The sequence below is a fragment of the Oncorhynchus tshawytscha genome, linkage group LG08 (assembly GCF_018296145.1).
Source record: "Oncorhynchus tshawytscha isolate Ot180627B linkage group LG08, Otsh_v2.0, whole genome shotgun sequence".
In the NCBI taxonomy this organism is placed as follows: domain Eukaryota; kingdom Metazoa; phylum Chordata; class Actinopteri; order Salmoniformes; family Salmonidae; genus Oncorhynchus; species Oncorhynchus tshawytscha.
Genome location: NC_056436.1, coordinates 42,861,844 through 42,881,551, shown reverse-complemented (window position 1 = coordinate 42,881,551; position 19,708 = coordinate 42,861,844). Strand labels below are relative to the sequence as shown.

The following is a 19,708-nucleotide window of genomic DNA, read 5'->3' as shown; positions in this document are numbered from 1 at the left end:
AAAGGAAGACCCAGAGTTACCTCTGGCGCAGAGGATGAGTTCATTAGAGTTAACTGCACCTCAGATTGCAGCCCAAATAAATGCTTCACAGAGTAGCATCAACTGTTCAGAAAAGACTGTGTGAATCAGGCCTTCATGCCCAAATTGCTGCAAAGAAACCACTACTAAAGGACACCAATAAGAAGAAGAGACTTGCTTGGGCCAAGAAACACAAGCAATGGACAATAGACCGGTGGAATTCTGTCCTTTGGTCTGATGAGTCCAAAATTGAGATATTTGTTTCCACCTGCCTGACCAAGGCCCTTCTCCCCCGATTGCTCAGTATGGCCGGGCCAGTTCTAGGAAGAGTCTTAGTGGTTCAAAACTTCCTCCATTTAAGAATGATGGAGACCACTGTGTTCTTGGGGAGAGTCCCCACTGCTGCAGAAATATTTTGGTACCCTTCCCCAGATCTGTGCCTCGTCACAATCCTGTCTCGGAGCTCTACGGGCAATTCATTCAACCTCATGGCTTGGTTTTTGCTCTGACATGCACTGTCAACTGTGGTACCTTATACAGACAGGTGTGTGCCTTTCCAAATCATGTCCAATCAATTTAATTTACCACAGGTGGACTCCCAAGGTGTAGAAACTTCTCAAGGATGATCAATGGAAACAAGATACACCTGAGCTCAATTTTGAGTCTCATAGCCAAGGGTATGAATACATGTAAATACGTTTTTCTATTTTTTATTATTACATTTGCAAATAATTCAAAAAACCTGTTTTCGCTTTGTAATTATGAGGTACTGTGTAGATTATGTATTTAATCCATTTTAGAATAGGGCTGTAAACGAAACAAAATAATGGTAAAAGGGAAGGGGTCTAACTACTTTCCGAATGCACTGCACGCACACACGCACTGTTCTGAGGGCAAAAGGGGGTGCAACTCAATTTAAGGAAGGTGTCCCTAATGTTTTGTACACTCAATGTAGTATGCATGGAAAGGGTACACCCGGATGGTAATTGTAAAGCAAAGCATTTCCTTCTCCATCCACATTGTTTACAATGGGAAAAGCAAATGGGAAAATAAGTTACGTTTCCTCACCTGTCTTATTAAAACATTTAAAAACAATCCATAACTCGAAAGCCCTGATTGCTACGGTCATTTAAAGATTTCAGCCTTGAAAATTACCGTTGCAATAGATAAATGTTTGGGAGAGGCGTGTGAGAGAGACCGATTAAGTTAATGAATAATACCGTTTTGGTGGCAATCAGCTTTGAAAATCAGTATTATTTTGCATATTATCAAAAACAAAGTAGCAGGGTAATGAATTGATGATAGCTGTAAGCTGCCGGTATCTTTTAGCTTTTACAGGTGTTCTACGAACAGTAATGAACAGTTTAAACATTTCTCCTTGCCGCATTAGTCAAGTGTGTTAACTTCTGTGCAGCATGAGCGAGGAGCTAACATGATGCAGCCCAGACTCCCAAATGCAAACTAAAAGTGGAGAGCGAGAAAGCGCGCGCACACACACACTACATGTTAACATAGTAGCCGTTAATCTCAATACGAGTCCTTTGTAGTTCATAAAATGTACCTCTATTAGGCTAACCATAAGCCATAACAGTATTACAGTAAATACCTGCCAAGAGCTGGTCAGACCTTACCCAGTCACTACATGCTGGGTCCATTTATTCAGACCACAGGAAAGACCAGGGTCTGTATTCATAATGAGGAGGAATGCTGAACTGGGATGAGTTTGGCCTTTGAGATAATAATGAATAGCATCACAACGACAGAGGAGACATGATGCTAGAAAAGCACTCTTATTCGGAGATGCTTGATACATACAGCCCCTGGCCTGTGAATCTAGAGTGCTGATCTAGGATCAGTTTTGCCTTTTAGTTAATAATGTACATAATAATAAGGTTACAGGGGGGGGGGGAACTTGATCCTAGATCAGCACTCCTTCTCGGAGACCACTTCATTAACACATGAAGGCCAGAAACCTATTTCTGCAACAGACTTTTACAAGCAGATCAACAGCTTAGCCCCCGGTGACATCGGTGGTTACGCCACTCAAACCCACAGGCCCTGGCACCGTCTGTCAATTAATCCACCCAGGGGAAACAAAAGCATGCTGGAGCTTGGAAGTGGTGCAACACACTCTGTTTACATTAGTGTCCTGAGAGTGACTCCCCAGAAAGTATTCGGAAATAAAAAGCGAGAAATGGAGAGAGGAAGGAGACAATGCCAAATTCATTATACCAACATTTGAAGAGCAAGAGAATGAAGAGCATCTTAAAAAGAGAGAGAAGGGGAGGAAGTGAAGGTTTGCCAATGACAACAAACTTTCCCCATAATTTGCATGAGAAGTATGAAGCGGTTGCTTCTTTTGTGTTCGGGGAATAATCGCCTTTGATGGCAGGTGAAGCGTGTCTACACAAACACACAACAAGCTCTCACAGTCTCACGTCAGAATTAGACGTTCATCCATGTTTCTCAAACATCACATTTCGAAATTGTTCAAAACTTCATATGTCAAAGTATTTAAGGTTAAGTTTAGGCATTCATTCTGAATGGTTAAGGTAAGGGTTAAGGCTTGGGATAGGCTTAAAAATAACATATAAAAAACAACTTTCCATCACTGGATTTGAACATCGAACCTTTGGCACCAGAGGCAGATGCTTACGCCCATCCTCCATCCCCATACACAACACCATAGCAAAACCGAAAACCTACTTGAAAGTAACAGCGCTTACTGTCGCCCCTAGTGGCCAGCTTCCACATCATCTTCCGAAATCCTCAGACATGGACGGACATTGAGTACTGACTTGTATCACGGGTGACCTGGCTGCTCACACACACACACACACACAGAGCGCTCGCTCACACACACACAGAGCGCTCGCTCACACACACACAGAGCGCTCGCTCACACACACACAGAGCGCTCGCTCACACACACACAGAGCGCTCGCTCACACACAGAGCGCTCGCTCACACACAGAGCGCTCGCTCACACACACACACACAGAGCGCTCGCTCACACACACACACAGAGCGCCGCTCACACACACACACACACAGCGCTCGCTCACACACACACACAGCGCTCGCTCACACACACACACACAGCGCAGCGCACACACACACAGCGCGCACACACACACACACACATAGAGCGCTCGCCACACACACAGAGCGCTCGCTCACACACACAGAGCGCGCTCACACACACACACAGAGCGCTCGCTCACACACACACAGAGCGCTCGCTCACACACACACACACACACACACACACACAGAGCGCTCGCTCACTCACACAGAGCGCTCGCTCACTCACACACACACACACACACACACACACACACAGAGCGCTCGCTCACACACACACACAAACACACAGAGCGCTCGCTCACACACACACACAAACACAGAGCGCTCGCTCACACACACACAAACACAGAGCGCTCGCTCACACACACACACAGCGCTCGCTCACACACACAGCGCTCGCTTACACACACACACAGAGCGCTCGCTCACACACACACAGAGCGCTCGCTCACACACACTCACACAGAGCGCTCGCTCACACACACTCACACAGAGCGCTCGCTCACACACACTCACACAGAGCGCTCGCTCACACACACACACACAGCGCTCGCTACACACACACACACACAGCGCCGCTTACACACACACAGCGCCGCTACACACACACACAGAGCGCTCGCTTACACACACACACACACACACAGCGCTCACTTACACACACACACAGCGCCGCTACACACACACACACACACACAGCGCGCTACACACACACACAGCGCCGCTACACACACAGAGCGCCGCTACACACACACACACAGCAGCGCACACACACACACACACACACACAGAGAGCGCTCGCTACACACACACACAGAGCGCTGCATACACACACACAGCGCTCGCTACACACACACAGCGCCGCTTACACACACACAGCGCGCTTACACACAGACAGCGCCGCTACACACACACAGAGCGCTCGCTCACACACAGAGCGCTCGCACACACAGAGCGCCGCTCACACACAGAGCGCGCTCACACACACACACAGAGCGCTCGCCACACACACATACACACAGCGCCGCTCACACACACACACAGCGCGCGCTCACACACACACACACAGCGCGCACACACACACACACAGCGCCGCACACACACACACACACACAGAGCGCTCGCTCACACACACACACAGAGCGCGCCACACACACACAGAGCGCTTCACACACACACACAGAGCGCTCGCTCACACACACACACAGAGCGCTCGCCACACACCACACACACACACACACACACACACAGAGCGCCGCTCACTCACACAGAGCGCGCTCACACACACACACACACACACACACACACACAGAGCGCTCGCCACACACACACACACACACAAACACAGAGCGCTCGCACACACACACAAACACAGAGCGCTCACACACACACAAACACAGAGCGCTCGCTCACACACACACACAGCGCCGCTCACACACACACAGCATCTCGCTTACACACACACACACAGCAGCTCGCTTACACACACACACACAGAGCGCCGCTCACACACACACAGAGCGCGCTCACACACACTCACACAGAGCGCTCGCTCACACACACTCACACAGAGCGCTCGTCACACACACACACACAGCGCTAGCTTACACACACACAGCGCTACACACACACACAGAGCGCTCGCTACACACACACACACACACACACAGCGCCACTTACACACACACACAGCGCCGCTACACACACACACACACACACACACACACAGCGCCGCTACACACACACACACAGCGCGCTACACACACACACAGAGCGCCACACACACACACACACACACAGCGCCGCTACACACACACACACACACAGAGAGCGCCACACACTTACCGCACACACACACACAGAGCGCTACGCTACACACACACAGCGCCGCACACACACACACAGCTCGCTACACACACAGACAGCGCTCGCCACACACACACAGAGCGCTCGCGCTACACACACACACAGAGCGCTCGCACACACACACAGCGCCTACACACACACAGAGCGCCGCCACACACACACAGAGCGCGCGCTACACACACACAGAGCGCTCGCACACACACACAGAGCGCTCGCCTACACACACAGAGCGCTCGCCTACACACACAGAGCGCGCACACACACACAGCGCTCGCTACACACACACTTACAGCGCTCGCTACACACAGCGCCGCACACACACACACACACTTACAGCGCCGCTTACACACACACACACTTACAGCGCACGCACACACACACACACACACTTACAGCGCTCGCTCACACACACACACAGCGCCGCACACACACACACACACAGCGCTCGCTCACACACACACACTTACAGCGCGCTCACACACACACACACACACACTTACAGCGCTCGCTACACACACACACACACACACACTTACAGCGCTCACTACACACACACACACACACACACTTACAGCGCTCGCTCACACACACACACACACACACACTTAGAGCGCGCTACACACACACACACACACACACACACACACTTACAGCGCACACTTAGAGCGCTCGCACACACACACACACTTAGAGCGCCGCGCTTACACACACACACACTTAGAGCGCCGCACACACACACACACACTTAGAGCGCTCGCACACACACACACACACTTAGAGCGCTCGCTACACACACACACACACTTAGAGCGCTCGCTACACACACACACTTAGAGCGCCGCTTACACACACACACACTTAGAGCGCTCGCTACACACACACACTTAGAGCGCTCACTTACACACACACACTTAGAGCGCTCGCACACACACACACACTTAGAGCGCTCGCACACACACACACTTAGAGCGCTCGCACACACACACACACTTAGAGCGCAGCGCTACACACACACACTTAGAGCGCTCTCACACACACACACACTTAGAGCGCGCTTACACACACACACTTAGAGCGCCGCTACACACACACACTTACAGCGCGCTACACACACACACTTACAGCGCTACAGCGCCGCTACACACACACACACTTACAGCGCTACACACGCTTACACGCTTACACACACACACATTACAGCGCTTACAGCGCCGCTTACACACACACACAGCGCCGCTTACACACACAGCGCCGCTTACACACACACAGCGTTTACACACACACACACAGCGCGCATACACACACACACACTTACAGCGCCGCCACACACACACACACACACTTACAGCGCTCACACACACACACTTACAGCGCCGCTCACACACACACACACACACACTTACAGCGCTCACACACACACACACACTTACAGCGCACAGCGCGCACACACACACACACACACTTACAGCGCTCGCTCACACACACACACACACACTTACAGCGCTCGCTCACACACACACACACTTACAGCGCTCGCTCACGCTCACACACACGCTACAGCGCCGCTACAGCGCTACACACACACACTTACAGCGGCGCGCTACACACACACACGCTTACAGCGCGCTTACAGCGCGCTTACAAGACACGCTACGGGCGCGCACACTTACAGCGCACGCTACACACACTTACGCGCCACACACACACTTACAGCGCGCCGCTTACACACACACTTACGGCGCGCTTACAGCGCTCGCACACGCACACTTACAGCGCGCTACGCGCACACACACGCTACGGGCGCGCTCGCACACACAGACACACTTACAGCGGCGCACTTACAGCGCTCGCCGCACTTACAGCCGCACACACGCTACGGGCAACACACACACGCACACGCACACTTACAGCGCTACGGCACACGCACACGCTTACGGGCGCGCCACACACACACGCTTACAGCGCCGCGCCGCGCACACGCTTACGGGGCGCTGCGCACACACACGCTTACAGCGCGCACACACACACACGCTTACGGGCGCACACACAGCACACGCTTACGGGGCGCTCACACAGCGCTTACACACACGCTTACGGCGCTCGCACACACACACACGCTTACAGCGCAGCGCGCTTACACACACACGCTTACGGGCGCCGCACACACGCTTACACGCGCTCGCGCACACGCACGGCGCGCACACACACTTACAGCGCTCGCGCACACACGCACACGGCGCCGCACACACGCTTACAGCGCGCACACACACACGCTTACGGGCGCACACACACACACGCTTACAGCGCCGCGCACACGCTTACGGCGCACGCGCGCACGCTTACGGCGCGCACACACGCTTACGGCGCACACTTACAGGCACGCACACGACGCTTACGGCGCACACACACGCTTACAGCGCGACACACACACTTACACACACACACACTTACAGCGCGCACACACACACACTTACAGCGCTCGCACACACACACACTTACACACACTTACAGCGCCGCACACACTTACACACACACACTTACAGCGCTCGCACACACACACACACACTTACAGCGCTCGCACACACACACACTTACAGCGCCGCTTACACACACACACACACTTACAGCGCCGCTTACACACACACACTTACAGCGCCGCACACACACACACACACTTACAGCGCTCGCTTTACACACACACACTTACAGCGCCGCTTACACACACACACTTACAGCGCGCACACTTACACACACACACTTACAGCGCGCTTACACACACACACTTACAGCGCCGCTTACACACACACACTTACAGCGCACGCTTACACACACACACACTTACAGCAGCGCTACACACACACACTTACAGCGCGCTTACACACACACACACTTACAGCGCGCGCTACACACACACACTTACAGCGCTCGCTACACACACACACTTACAGCGCCGCTACACACACACACACACACTTACAGCGCCGCTTACACACACACACTTACAGCGCTCGCTTACACACACACACTTACAGCGCTACAGCGCCGCACACACACACTTACAGCTCGCTACACACACACTTACAGCGCTCGCTACACACACACACTTACAGCGCGCACACACACACACTTACAGCGCTACACACACACACTTACAGCGCCGCTACACACACACACAGCGCCGCGCTACACACACACACACACTTACAGCGCTTGCTTACACACACACACACACACAGCGCACACACACACACACACTTACAGCGCTCGCACACACACACACACACACTTACAGCGCTCGCACACACACACACTTACAGCGCTCGCACACACACACTTACAGCGCGCACACACACACACACACACAGCGCGCACACACACACACTTACAGCGCCGCACACACACACACTTACAGCGCCGCACACACACAATTACAGCGCCGTTACACACACACACACACACTTACAGCGCCGCACACACACACTTACAGCGCTCGCACACACACACACACACACACTTACAGCGCGCACACACACACTTACAGCGCCGCACACACACTTACAGCGCCGCTGCTTACACACACACACTTACAGCACACACACTTACAGCGCCGCACACTTACACACACACACACTTACAGCGCCGCACACACACACACTTACAGCGCTCGCACACACACACTTACAGCGCTCGCACACACACACACACTTACAGCGCTCGCACACACACACACACTTACAGCGCTCGCACACACACACTTACAGCGCTCGCACACACACACACTTACAGCGCTCGCACACACACACTTACAGCGCTCACTTGCTTACACACACACACACACTTACAGCGCGCTACACACACACACACTTACAGCGCCGCTTACACACACACACTTACAGCGCTCGCTTACACACACACACACTTACAGCGCTCGCTACACACACACACACACACACTTACAGCGCCGCTACACACACACACTTACAGCGCTCGCACACACACACACTTACAGCGCCGCTACACACACACACTTACAGCGCCACAACACACACACACACTTACAGCGCTCGCTTACACACACACTTACAGCGCCGCACACACACACACTTACAGCGCGCTTACACACACACACTTACAGCGCTCGCTTACACACACACACTTACAGCGCGCACACACACACACACACTTACAGCGCGCTTACACACACACACTTACAGCGCCGCACACACACACACACACACACAGCGCCGCTACACACACACACACACAGCGCTCGCACACACACACACACTTACAGCGCTACACACACACACACTTACAGCGCCGCTTACACACACACACTTACAGCGCTCGCGCACACACACACACTTACAGCGCCGCGCACACACACACACTTACAGCGCAGCGCGCACACACACACACTTACAGCGCTTACGCGCACACACACACACTTACAGCGCTCGCTACACACACACTTACAGCGCTCGCACACACACACTTACAGCGCTCGCTACACACACACACACTTACAGCGCTCGCTTACACACACACACACACACACACACTTACAGCGCCGCTTACACACACACACACTTACAGCGCGCTTGCTTACACACACACACACACACTTACAGCGCTCGCTACACACACACACACACACACACTTACAGCGCACACACACACACACACACACTTACAGCGCCGCACACACACACACACACACACACACTTACAGCGCTCGCACACACACACACACACACACTTACAGCGCCGCACACACACACACACACTTACAGCGCTCGCTTGCTTACACACACACACACACACTTACAGCGCACACACACACACACACACACACACACTTACAGCGCCGTACACACACACACACACACACACACTTACAGCGCTCGCACACACACACACACAGCGCCGCTACACACACACACACACAGCGCTCGCTACACACACACACACACACTACAGCACACACACACAGCAGCGCTACACACACACACACACACAGCGCCGCTACACACACACACAGCGCGCTTACACACACACAGCAGCTGCTTACACACACACACACAGCGCTCGCTTACACACACACACTTACACACAGCTCGCTTACACACACACACTTACAGCGCACACACTTACACACACACACTTACAGCGCTTACACACACACACACACACACACACTTACAGCGCCGCTTACACACACACACTTACAGCGCACACTTACACACACACACTTACAGCGTCGCTACACACACACACTTACAGCGCGCTACACACACACACTTACAGCGCTCGCTTACACACACACACTTACAGCGCTACACACACACACTTACACACACACACTTACAGCGCGCTTACACACACACACACACTTACAGCGCTACACACGCTTACACACACACACACACTTACAGCGCACACGCTTACACACACACACTTACAGCGCTCACACACACACACACACACTTACAGCACACTTACACACACACACACACTTACAGCGCACGCACACACACACACACACTTACAGCGCTCGCACACACACACACACTTACAGCGCCGCTTACACACACACACTTACAGCGCCGCTACACACGCACACACACTTACAGCGCACGCACACACACACACACTTACAGCGCTCGCACACACACACACACACTTACACACACACACTTACAGCGCACGCACACACACACACACACACACTTACAGCGCTCGCTTACACACACACACACACTTACAGCCGCACACACACACACACTTACAGCGCCGCACACACACACACACACTTACAGCGCTCGCACACACACACACACTTACACACTTACACACACACACTTACAGCGCTCGCACACACACACACACTACAGCACACACACACTTACACACTTACACACACACACTTACAGCGCTCGCACACACACACACTTACAGCCGCTACACACACACACTTACAGCGCTCGCTACACACACACACACTTACAGCGCCGCTTACACACACACACTTACAGCGCTCGCACACACACACACTTACAGCGCGCGCTTACACACACACACACACACTTACAGCGCTCGCGCTTACACACACACTTACAGCGCCGCTTACACACACACACACACACTTACAGCGCTTACACACACACACACACACTTACAGCGCCGCTACACACACACTTACACACACACACACACTTACAGCGCCGCTTACACACACACACACACACACACACTTACAGCGCTCGCTACACACACACACACACACACACACACTTACAGCGCTCGCACACACACACACACTTACAGCGCTCGCACACACACACACACACACTTACAGCGCTCGCTACACACACACACACACTTACACAGCACTTACAGCGCACACACACACACACTTACAGCGCTCGCTACACACACACACACTTACAGCGCACGCACACACACACACACACTTACAGCGCCACACACACACACACACACACACTTACAGCGCAGACACACACACACACACACACACACTTACAGCGCCGCTACACACACACACACACACACACTTACAGCGCGCTAAACACACACACACACTTACAGCGCGCTACACACACACTTACACACACACACTTACAGCTCGCTTACACACACACACTTACAGCGCTCAACACACACACACACACACACACACTTACAGCGCTCGCTACACACACACACACTTACAGCGCCGCTACACACACACACTTACAGCGCCGCTACACACACACACACACACTTACAGCGCTCCGCTACACACACACACTTACAGCGCTCGCACACACACACACACACACTTACAGCGCTCGCTTACACACACACACTTACAGCGCTCGCTTACACACACACACTTACAGCGCTCGCTTACACACACACACTTACAGCGCTCGCTTACACACACACACTTACAGCGCCCGCTTACACACACACACACTTACACCGCCCGCTTAGACACAGCGCGCCCGCTTAGACACAGCGCGCCCGCTTAGACACAGTTCACTGCAAGCAAAGTCAGAGAATAATGAAAAGATATTAAATCACCAGAGGGAGCATGAACTTAACTCAACTCTCTGGTGTAATCTAGAAATAGTTGGTGAATGTCAGAGGAGTACTTGTAAGGTTAAAATAAAACCATTTGCTTATTTGGTCTGGTACAGGCCCAGAGTAGTGTTTCTGCTGCTGCTACAGCTCTGTTTCTTTTGCCCAAATGAAAATGGTGCCGTTCCGCTGTAAATACCCCACTGTATGCCATACTTGGAAGAATGGTGTTCAGTAGGCACGAAGTGTACTACCTAAAATTGTCCAATTACATTGAACATCCATACGAGGCCGTTTGTTAGGTAAAGCCAAGGTTGTGTTCGTTTTCCAGTGTAAAGCGTTTAGATACGGTGTTCCATAATGAACACAACCTTGGCTTTACCTAACAAAACGGCCTCACATGGATACTTAATGTTCATGATCCAGTTTAGGACCCTTGAAGCAAATAAAGTTGAGCTGTAGAGTGAAGCTCTCAGGTGTTGCTCTCCTCCACTCAGCTCAAGGTCTCTAGTGCTTCCCGTCATATCAAATTTTACTCGTCACATTCTTCATAGACAACAGGTATAAACTAACAGTGAAATGCTTACTTAGGGGTCCTTTTCCAACAATGCAGAGTTAAAGATCAGATTTAAATAGTGGCACAGTGAGTAACGAATAAAAAATAAAATGGCTATATATAGGGAGTAGAAAGTAACAAGGCTACCGTTGAAGTCGGAAGTTTACAAACACCTTAGCCAAATACATCTAAACTCAGTTTCACAATTCCTGACATTTAATCCTAGTCAAAATGCCCTGTCTTAGGTCAGCCGGGATCACCACTTTATTTTAAGAATGTGAAATGTCAGAATAATAGTAGAGAAAAATGATTTCAGCTTTTATTTCTTTCATCACATTCCCAGTGGGTCGGAAGTTTACATACACTCAGTTAGTATTTGGTAGCAAAGCTTTTAAATTGGTGGTCTGCTTGAAACATGTAGGTTTACGAGACGCTGCCGCTCTATCCTGCCCGATGCAGAGAAAAACCCGTCTAGATTTATTTTTAACCGTGTCCTCGTCCAGCCACGACTCAAATCATAGGATATTACAGTTCTTCAGGTCCGTTGATAGGATAGTCTCAAACGGAGTTTGTCTAGTTTGTTCCCCAGTACACATTGTACATTTGCCAACAGAACAGAGGGCAAAGGCGGTTTACTCACTCGCCCCCATAGTTTCATCAGGGTTCCCCACGTCGCCCGCTATATCGTCGTCTTTTCCACCTCCGAGTGTTGGGGATTAGGGCCTGGTTCCCGGGTGATTAGTATGTCAAGGTTAGTGATTTCAACGTACGAAAAAAAAGTAGCGATCAGCGCAAAAAAAAACACAAAAATGGTCACCGCCAGCCCTGACCTACTATAGAACCCAAAAATAATGTATAGTAGTATCCCCTATGGCAAATGGCCTTTCTAGACTGAAGAAACATCAATGCATGGATGTCAATGGCAGATTTGGGAGGGTTCAGGACTTTATTGCCAATCTCCTCCTTCCACAAATAGCCATTACCACCTGGAAAGCAGTGGAGCTGTAATGGGAGATTAATTTAGTGCCTAATTAAAATGATGTAAAATGCAAAGAAGGTCAAAACAATTGTATTAGCTCTTGGAATTAGTTTAGACCAAGACATCACCTCTATGCATATCTCAAGTTAGTCTTGGGCCCTCTAACAATATATAATAACAATAATATATACCATTTAGCAGACGCTTTGACCCAAAGCGACTTAATCACGCATGCATACATTTTATGTTTGGGTGGTCCAGGGAATCGAAGCCACTATCGTGGTGTTGCACGCACCACACTCTACAGTACCAACTAGCCTATGGAGGCACACTATGAGCCATCCAGCCCCTAGAGAGCAACAGCCCAGGCCTCACCAGGGAGCAGAGCTTCTCCACGGCCTCGAGGATGAGCTCCTGGTGGCCAATCTTATGGACGCCCAGACGCTCCAGGTCCTGGGAGGAGAGCTGCAGCAGTTCCAAACCAGTCACCTGCCACTCTGTGAAGGGGTACTGCTGGAGAGGGACATCCAGACCTGGAGAGAGACCACACATGGATAATCGTATCATTTTTCAACCTTTTATTAAAAACGCAAGTGACACATGTGCAGTTACATTAGTGTACATTTTAGTTTTTTGCCCTAGCACTAACACACTTGATTCAACTAATCAACCAATTTTTAGTTGGTCCGGACCAAATCAAATCTGAACAAGTCTGTTTCACGAGCTTGGATATCAAAGTAGAGCACATTACAGCTCAGTAGAGTACAGCACAGAACAGTAGAGTACAGCACAGAACAGTAGAGTACAGCACAGAACAGTAGAGTACAGCACATTATACTCAACTCTAGTGTGCTCTACATTTCTGTACTAAACTCTATTCTACAGCACAGGACTGTCCTATACTCTAATCAACTTGTTTAAACTGGACTGTACTCAACTATCCTGTGTTTTACTCTACTGTTTTATAATGTAGGCCTACTGTACTTTGCTGACCAAACTTATGAAACGGACATCTATGATTTGCCTTTTTTAAGAAACCAATAATGTATCAAAAACGAAAAATAAGTGTTTGATATTAGTTGCCAGGGGTCTTTACGTCAACATTATTGTTTTGATCTATTTCTAATACACTTTAAGACTTTTTGTGGTAGATGTTTTCTAAGACCCCTTTTTCCATCTGTTCGATCAGAAATCAAATGGTTAAAAAAATGAATTATATATATATATATGCCTTAATTTCTCAAAAATATAGACTCTTTGCTTTCACTTGACATGCTCTTACGAACGTTAAAATGTTGGTGCTCGTAGGTCCGTTTACATGGAAATGCCCTGAACTAGTAATCACATTTTTAATATGAGCCAGCAGACCCTCCAATAAAGTGTTACCCATCTCTGTCCATATCACAACAGCATTATCGGGGTCATTATATGTATCCTCATCATCACCGTCAGGGCCAGCCCTGGTCATAAGTGGCCGCTAGGGGCGCTGACCTCCAGGGGGCCCCCATTGATTTTATTAGTCATTCTCACTCAGATATCATATTAACATGGCATATTGCATGACAAAATGTGTACAATTGCAGGAAATTAGCTGTAAAACTGCACATTTTTCTCACCGCCCCATGAAAAAATGAGTAGAATTGCATGAAATTGATTCTAAAATTGCCATATCTTCTTCCTGCCCCATGACAACTTTTTTTAGAATGTCAGCAAACTTGCTTTAAAACTGCAAAAATGTTCTGCGCCCCGTGGCAAAATGTGTAGAATTGCCGGAAACTCTACAAATTCAATTATCCTCTCTGCCGTCAAGAGGGGGGCCATTTAAAATGTTTTGCCGGCGAGGTGGGGGGCCTCCAAACAACATTTTGCTTAGGGCCACCAAAAGGCCAGGGCCGGAACTGATCGCCATTATCGTCATGGCCATCAGCATTGTCATTATTTTCATCACAGAGGAGAGGTTGCCTCATGATTTACTTAGTCCAGTATTGCGGTAGTAACCCAATTATAATAATTACCTGTTCCACGCATGGTAAAACAGGAACTGTTCACGCCGGTGGCTAATTGGTGTGCTAATGCTAATCAAATGAAAAGGCTGTGGGGTTACTTAAAGGTCGGCGGACAGCCATTCAAAACAGCCTGGGACTCCATCATAATGACTGGTCGTACATCAGGTTGTTTACGCCAATCAGCACTCGCTTGCTTTGGTCTAATTAGCTAAGTGGACGGATGCAAGCTCTGGGGGCAGCCAGCTATCCTAATGCTACATTGTAATAAGCATTAGCACAGCATTCTCAGGTGCCATAATGGTAAGTCAACAGTGGGTAAGTTAAGTCAAAGGACACTGTACAAATGTCCAATCTGAACCCAAATTAGAAAAAGATAGGGTGGCATCAATTTACCATGCAGACAAAGAGGTTAAGCCAAAGGCCAAACGTTTGATATACACTGCTCAAAAAAGGGAACACTTAAACACAATGTAACTCCAAGTCCATCACACTTCTGTGAAATCATACTGTCCACTTAGGAAGCAACACTGATTGACAATAAATTTCACATGCCGTTTGAAATTATAGGCAATTAGCAAGACACCCCCAATAAAGGAGTGGTTCTGCAGGTGGGGACCACAGACCACTTCTCAGTTCCTATGCTTCCTGGCTGATGTTTTGGTCACTTTTGAATGCTGGCGGTGCTTTCACTCTAGTGGTAGCATAAGACGGAGTCTACAACCCACACAAGTGGCTCAGGTAGTGCCTTGTGGGACCATATGCTGGTGCGGTTGGCCCTGGGTTCCGCCTAATGCAAGACAATGCTAGACCTCATGTGGCTGGAGTGTCAGCAGTTCCTGCAAGAGGAAGGCATTAATGCTATGGACTGGCCCGCCCGTTCCCCAGACCTGAATCCAATTGAGCACATCTGGGACATCATGTCTCGCTCCATCCACCAACGCCACGTTGCACCACAGACTGTCCAGGAGTTGGCGGATGCTTTAGTCCAGGTCTGGGAGGAGATCCCTCAGGAGACCATCCGCCACCTCATCAGGAGCATGCCCAGGCATTGTAGGGAGGTCATACAGGCACGTGGAGGCCACACACACTACTGAGCCTCATTTTGACTTGTTGACATTACATCAGTTGGATCAGCCTGTAGTGTGGTTTTCCACTTTAATTTTGAGTGTGACTCCAAATCCAAACCTCCATGGGTTGATAAATTTGATTTCCATTGATAATTTTTGTGCGATTTTGTTGTCAGCACATTCAACTATGTAAAGAAAAAAGTATTTAATAAGAATATTTCATTCAGATCTAGGATGTGTTTATTTTAGTGTTCCCTTTATTTTTTTGAGCAGTGTACAAATCACACAACATACACTGGAGGAGGAGTTGCTTTCAAATGTCAAAGACTATCTGGAGTGTTAAAGATCTCTCATTGTTTCCTGGTACAACAAGCATATCATCACATGTTCTACACCAGGGGATCTGGAACAGGTAGATCGCGAGCTACCAGTAGCCCGCCAATCAATTCTGAAAGTACGTACATATTGTATGTGTTCCATCGCAAACTGTCATTAAACATCAAGCTTCCCAGGTACTATCCATTCAAAGCCACATTGACAATATCCCACCCCTGGTAGGCGACTACACTATTGGATTAAAAAGACAAACGTTACACAATATCTGCAAACAAATGTCCAGTTTTATTGCCCGTTTGTCTGTTAAAATGCACGCACGTCTATTACTATGTATGTAGCCAGCTCGCGATACGAATGATAACCGCGCTTGTGGGTAGACAAAGACTTTCCCCATAAAAACCTCGATTAAAATGTTAACAGTAAAGTACGTTTACCTGACAGATCTCTATCGCGATTATTTGCATCAATTAAGTGGCGATTGTTCTGCCATGACATGTGCAAGCAAATGAAAGACACTTTGAAGCCGTGTAGCTTTACAGGATTGAACTGTAATAACAAATGGTGGTAGTTTCTAATAATGCCAGAAACAGTTGAGGTCCGGTTTCTACTCGCTGCAAATGAGAGCTCAGTATCTGGTGTAATTTAGACTCGTTTGGCTGCTTTAATAAAACCGCACACTCCAATAGTTACACATAATCAATAACTGATACATGTAGGACGTGAAATATTGTAGGCCTATTCGCGCTTTGGTCAACGTGTCCTCCTTGTCGACAAAAGTACAAAACATACGATCACTTTATGAAATGGCCATTCAACTTCACTTCCTCATTCCACCTACACCTCCCCTTCCAAGCGGATTTGTGGATGTTTTACTTACGACTACCTGCGTGCAAACCGAATTAAACGCACCTGACAAACACAAAAGGCGCCGTTAATAGCCTACCTTTGAGCCAGTCGCTTACTCTCTCCTTGCTCCACGACGTTATAGGCTCCATGCTTGGAGTCCTGGGAACGTTGATTCAGTTATTCCCAATCGAATTCTTCAACGGACTCTACAAGGGATCAGAAGAAGGAACAACTCATCTCGACGAGGATGATGATGATGGGCACTCCCATTTCCAGGTAAATCCCCGGGGAACCAATAGCATGAAGCTTGTCTGCCCGTGATTCAGATGCGCATATTTTCTTCACACAGTTTGGAGCGGTGGGAGTGGTCGAATTAAATAATATTGGTCGAACAAAAAATATTCCTTCAAATTTTAGACTATAATTTGATGAAGGATTAAACGAAAGCACTGGAACGAGTAGTGAAGGCTGGTCTTTATTTTTTGTCGACCTAATCCTTATCCCTTAATCTTTCCCAAAACAGTGCGTTGCTTTGGGGAATTGGCTTAGTTTGTCAAGAGTGGAGTGAGGAGTTTTTTTCCCCTATTTTAGCCTCGGTGCTAGAGCCAAGTGTATTGCAGCAACTCTACTGTAACTATACTACTAGCTATTAGGCCTGCTCTGTAATATAGTTTACCATTGTATGTGAGTTGTTTTGTTTAATTATTTATGTACTAACATAGGCTATTTAAGCAATAAGGCACGAGGCGGTGTGGTATATGGTGCCTGGACACAGCACTTAGCCGTGGTATATTGGCCATATACCACAAACCCCCGAGGGGCCTTATTGCTATTATAAACTGGTTTCCAACGTAATTAGAGCAGTACAAATGCATGTTTTGTCATACCCGTGGTATAGGGTCAGCCAATCAGCATTCAGGGCTCGAACCACCATGTTTATGGTCATACATAAAGTAACTGACATGCTTCTGTTAGGAACATCCACATGATCAACACATCAAAAAATATATCTATCATATCCAATAATGATAAGTGCGTCTCCTAAATAAATAAAACGTCAAATGTAATTAATCATTTCTGTAGAAAATAACTTACTGGTATTGTAGACTTTATTATTGGTGCCTGTCAGGTCATATTTGGACTCTGTTTGAATTGGAATAGTAAGGAAACAGTTGTGAAATGTGTTGGGGAACCATTACAAAACAAGTACAGTACTGAATGAACCTCAGAAATCAAAGCTGGATTAAAGGCCAAGGCATCAAAGACTTCCCTCTGATATTTGGCACCCCCTGGTGTTTCTTTCAAGTGAGGCATGACGATAGAGTGAGAGAGGACCAAGAGAGAGCATGCCCCTTTCAAGCTCAATGCCATAATGCCCCTTCGGCATACACAGTAAATGCCAAGGTGTTCTTATATTTTTATTGCATCAAAAAGATTGGATTAGCATCACACCAATATGTTTACATTAGGTTTTCATCAATCCATTCATGCTATTTGCCCTCATTGTCTTCCGACAGGTGGCGTCACACCTAGGCGACTACCGTCCCTCAACCGACAGTGCAGAGGGATTTGTCGCACTATTTGATATAAGACATTGATTTGCCTAATAACATTTCCTTTCATGTCTGCATAGAGGCTACTCAAAGGACAGACTATAGTGATTGCTTCTGCTTGATTTACGATTGTAACAGAGCACAGACCAGGTCGGCGTGGCCTGTAATGGATTTGGTATTTTATTAGGATCCCCATTAGCTGTTGCAAAAGCAGCAGCTACTCTTCCTGGGGTCCACACAAAACATGAAACATAATACAGAATGTCGTAATACAGAACATCAATAGACAAGAACAGCTCAAGGACAGAACT

The 19,708-nt window shown here is 48.7% G+C and overlaps 1 protein-coding gene across 2 annotated transcripts in view; it reads right to left on the bottom strand.

Moving 5' to 3' along the window:
* Positions 1–18,211, bottom strand: part of cnksr1 (connector enhancer of kinase suppressor of Ras 1) — an 83,281-nt gene extending 65,070 nt beyond the window's left edge. Inside the window, exons 1-2 of one of the 2 annotated variants that reach the window (XM_042325564.1) lie at positions 17,942–18,211; positions 13,965–14,122 (exon numbers count right to left, since the gene is read on the bottom strand). In XM_042325564.1, coding sequence (XP_042181498.1) covers positions 13,965–14,122; positions 17,942–17,993 — 210 coding nt within the window. In that variant the 5' untranslated portion in view covers positions 17,994–18,211. The remainder of the gene's footprint in view (positions 1–13,964; positions 14,123–17,941) is intronic. The other variant, XM_042325565.1, reaches the window with a different exon arrangement.
* Positions 18,212–19,708: the final 1,497 nt, after the last annotated feature.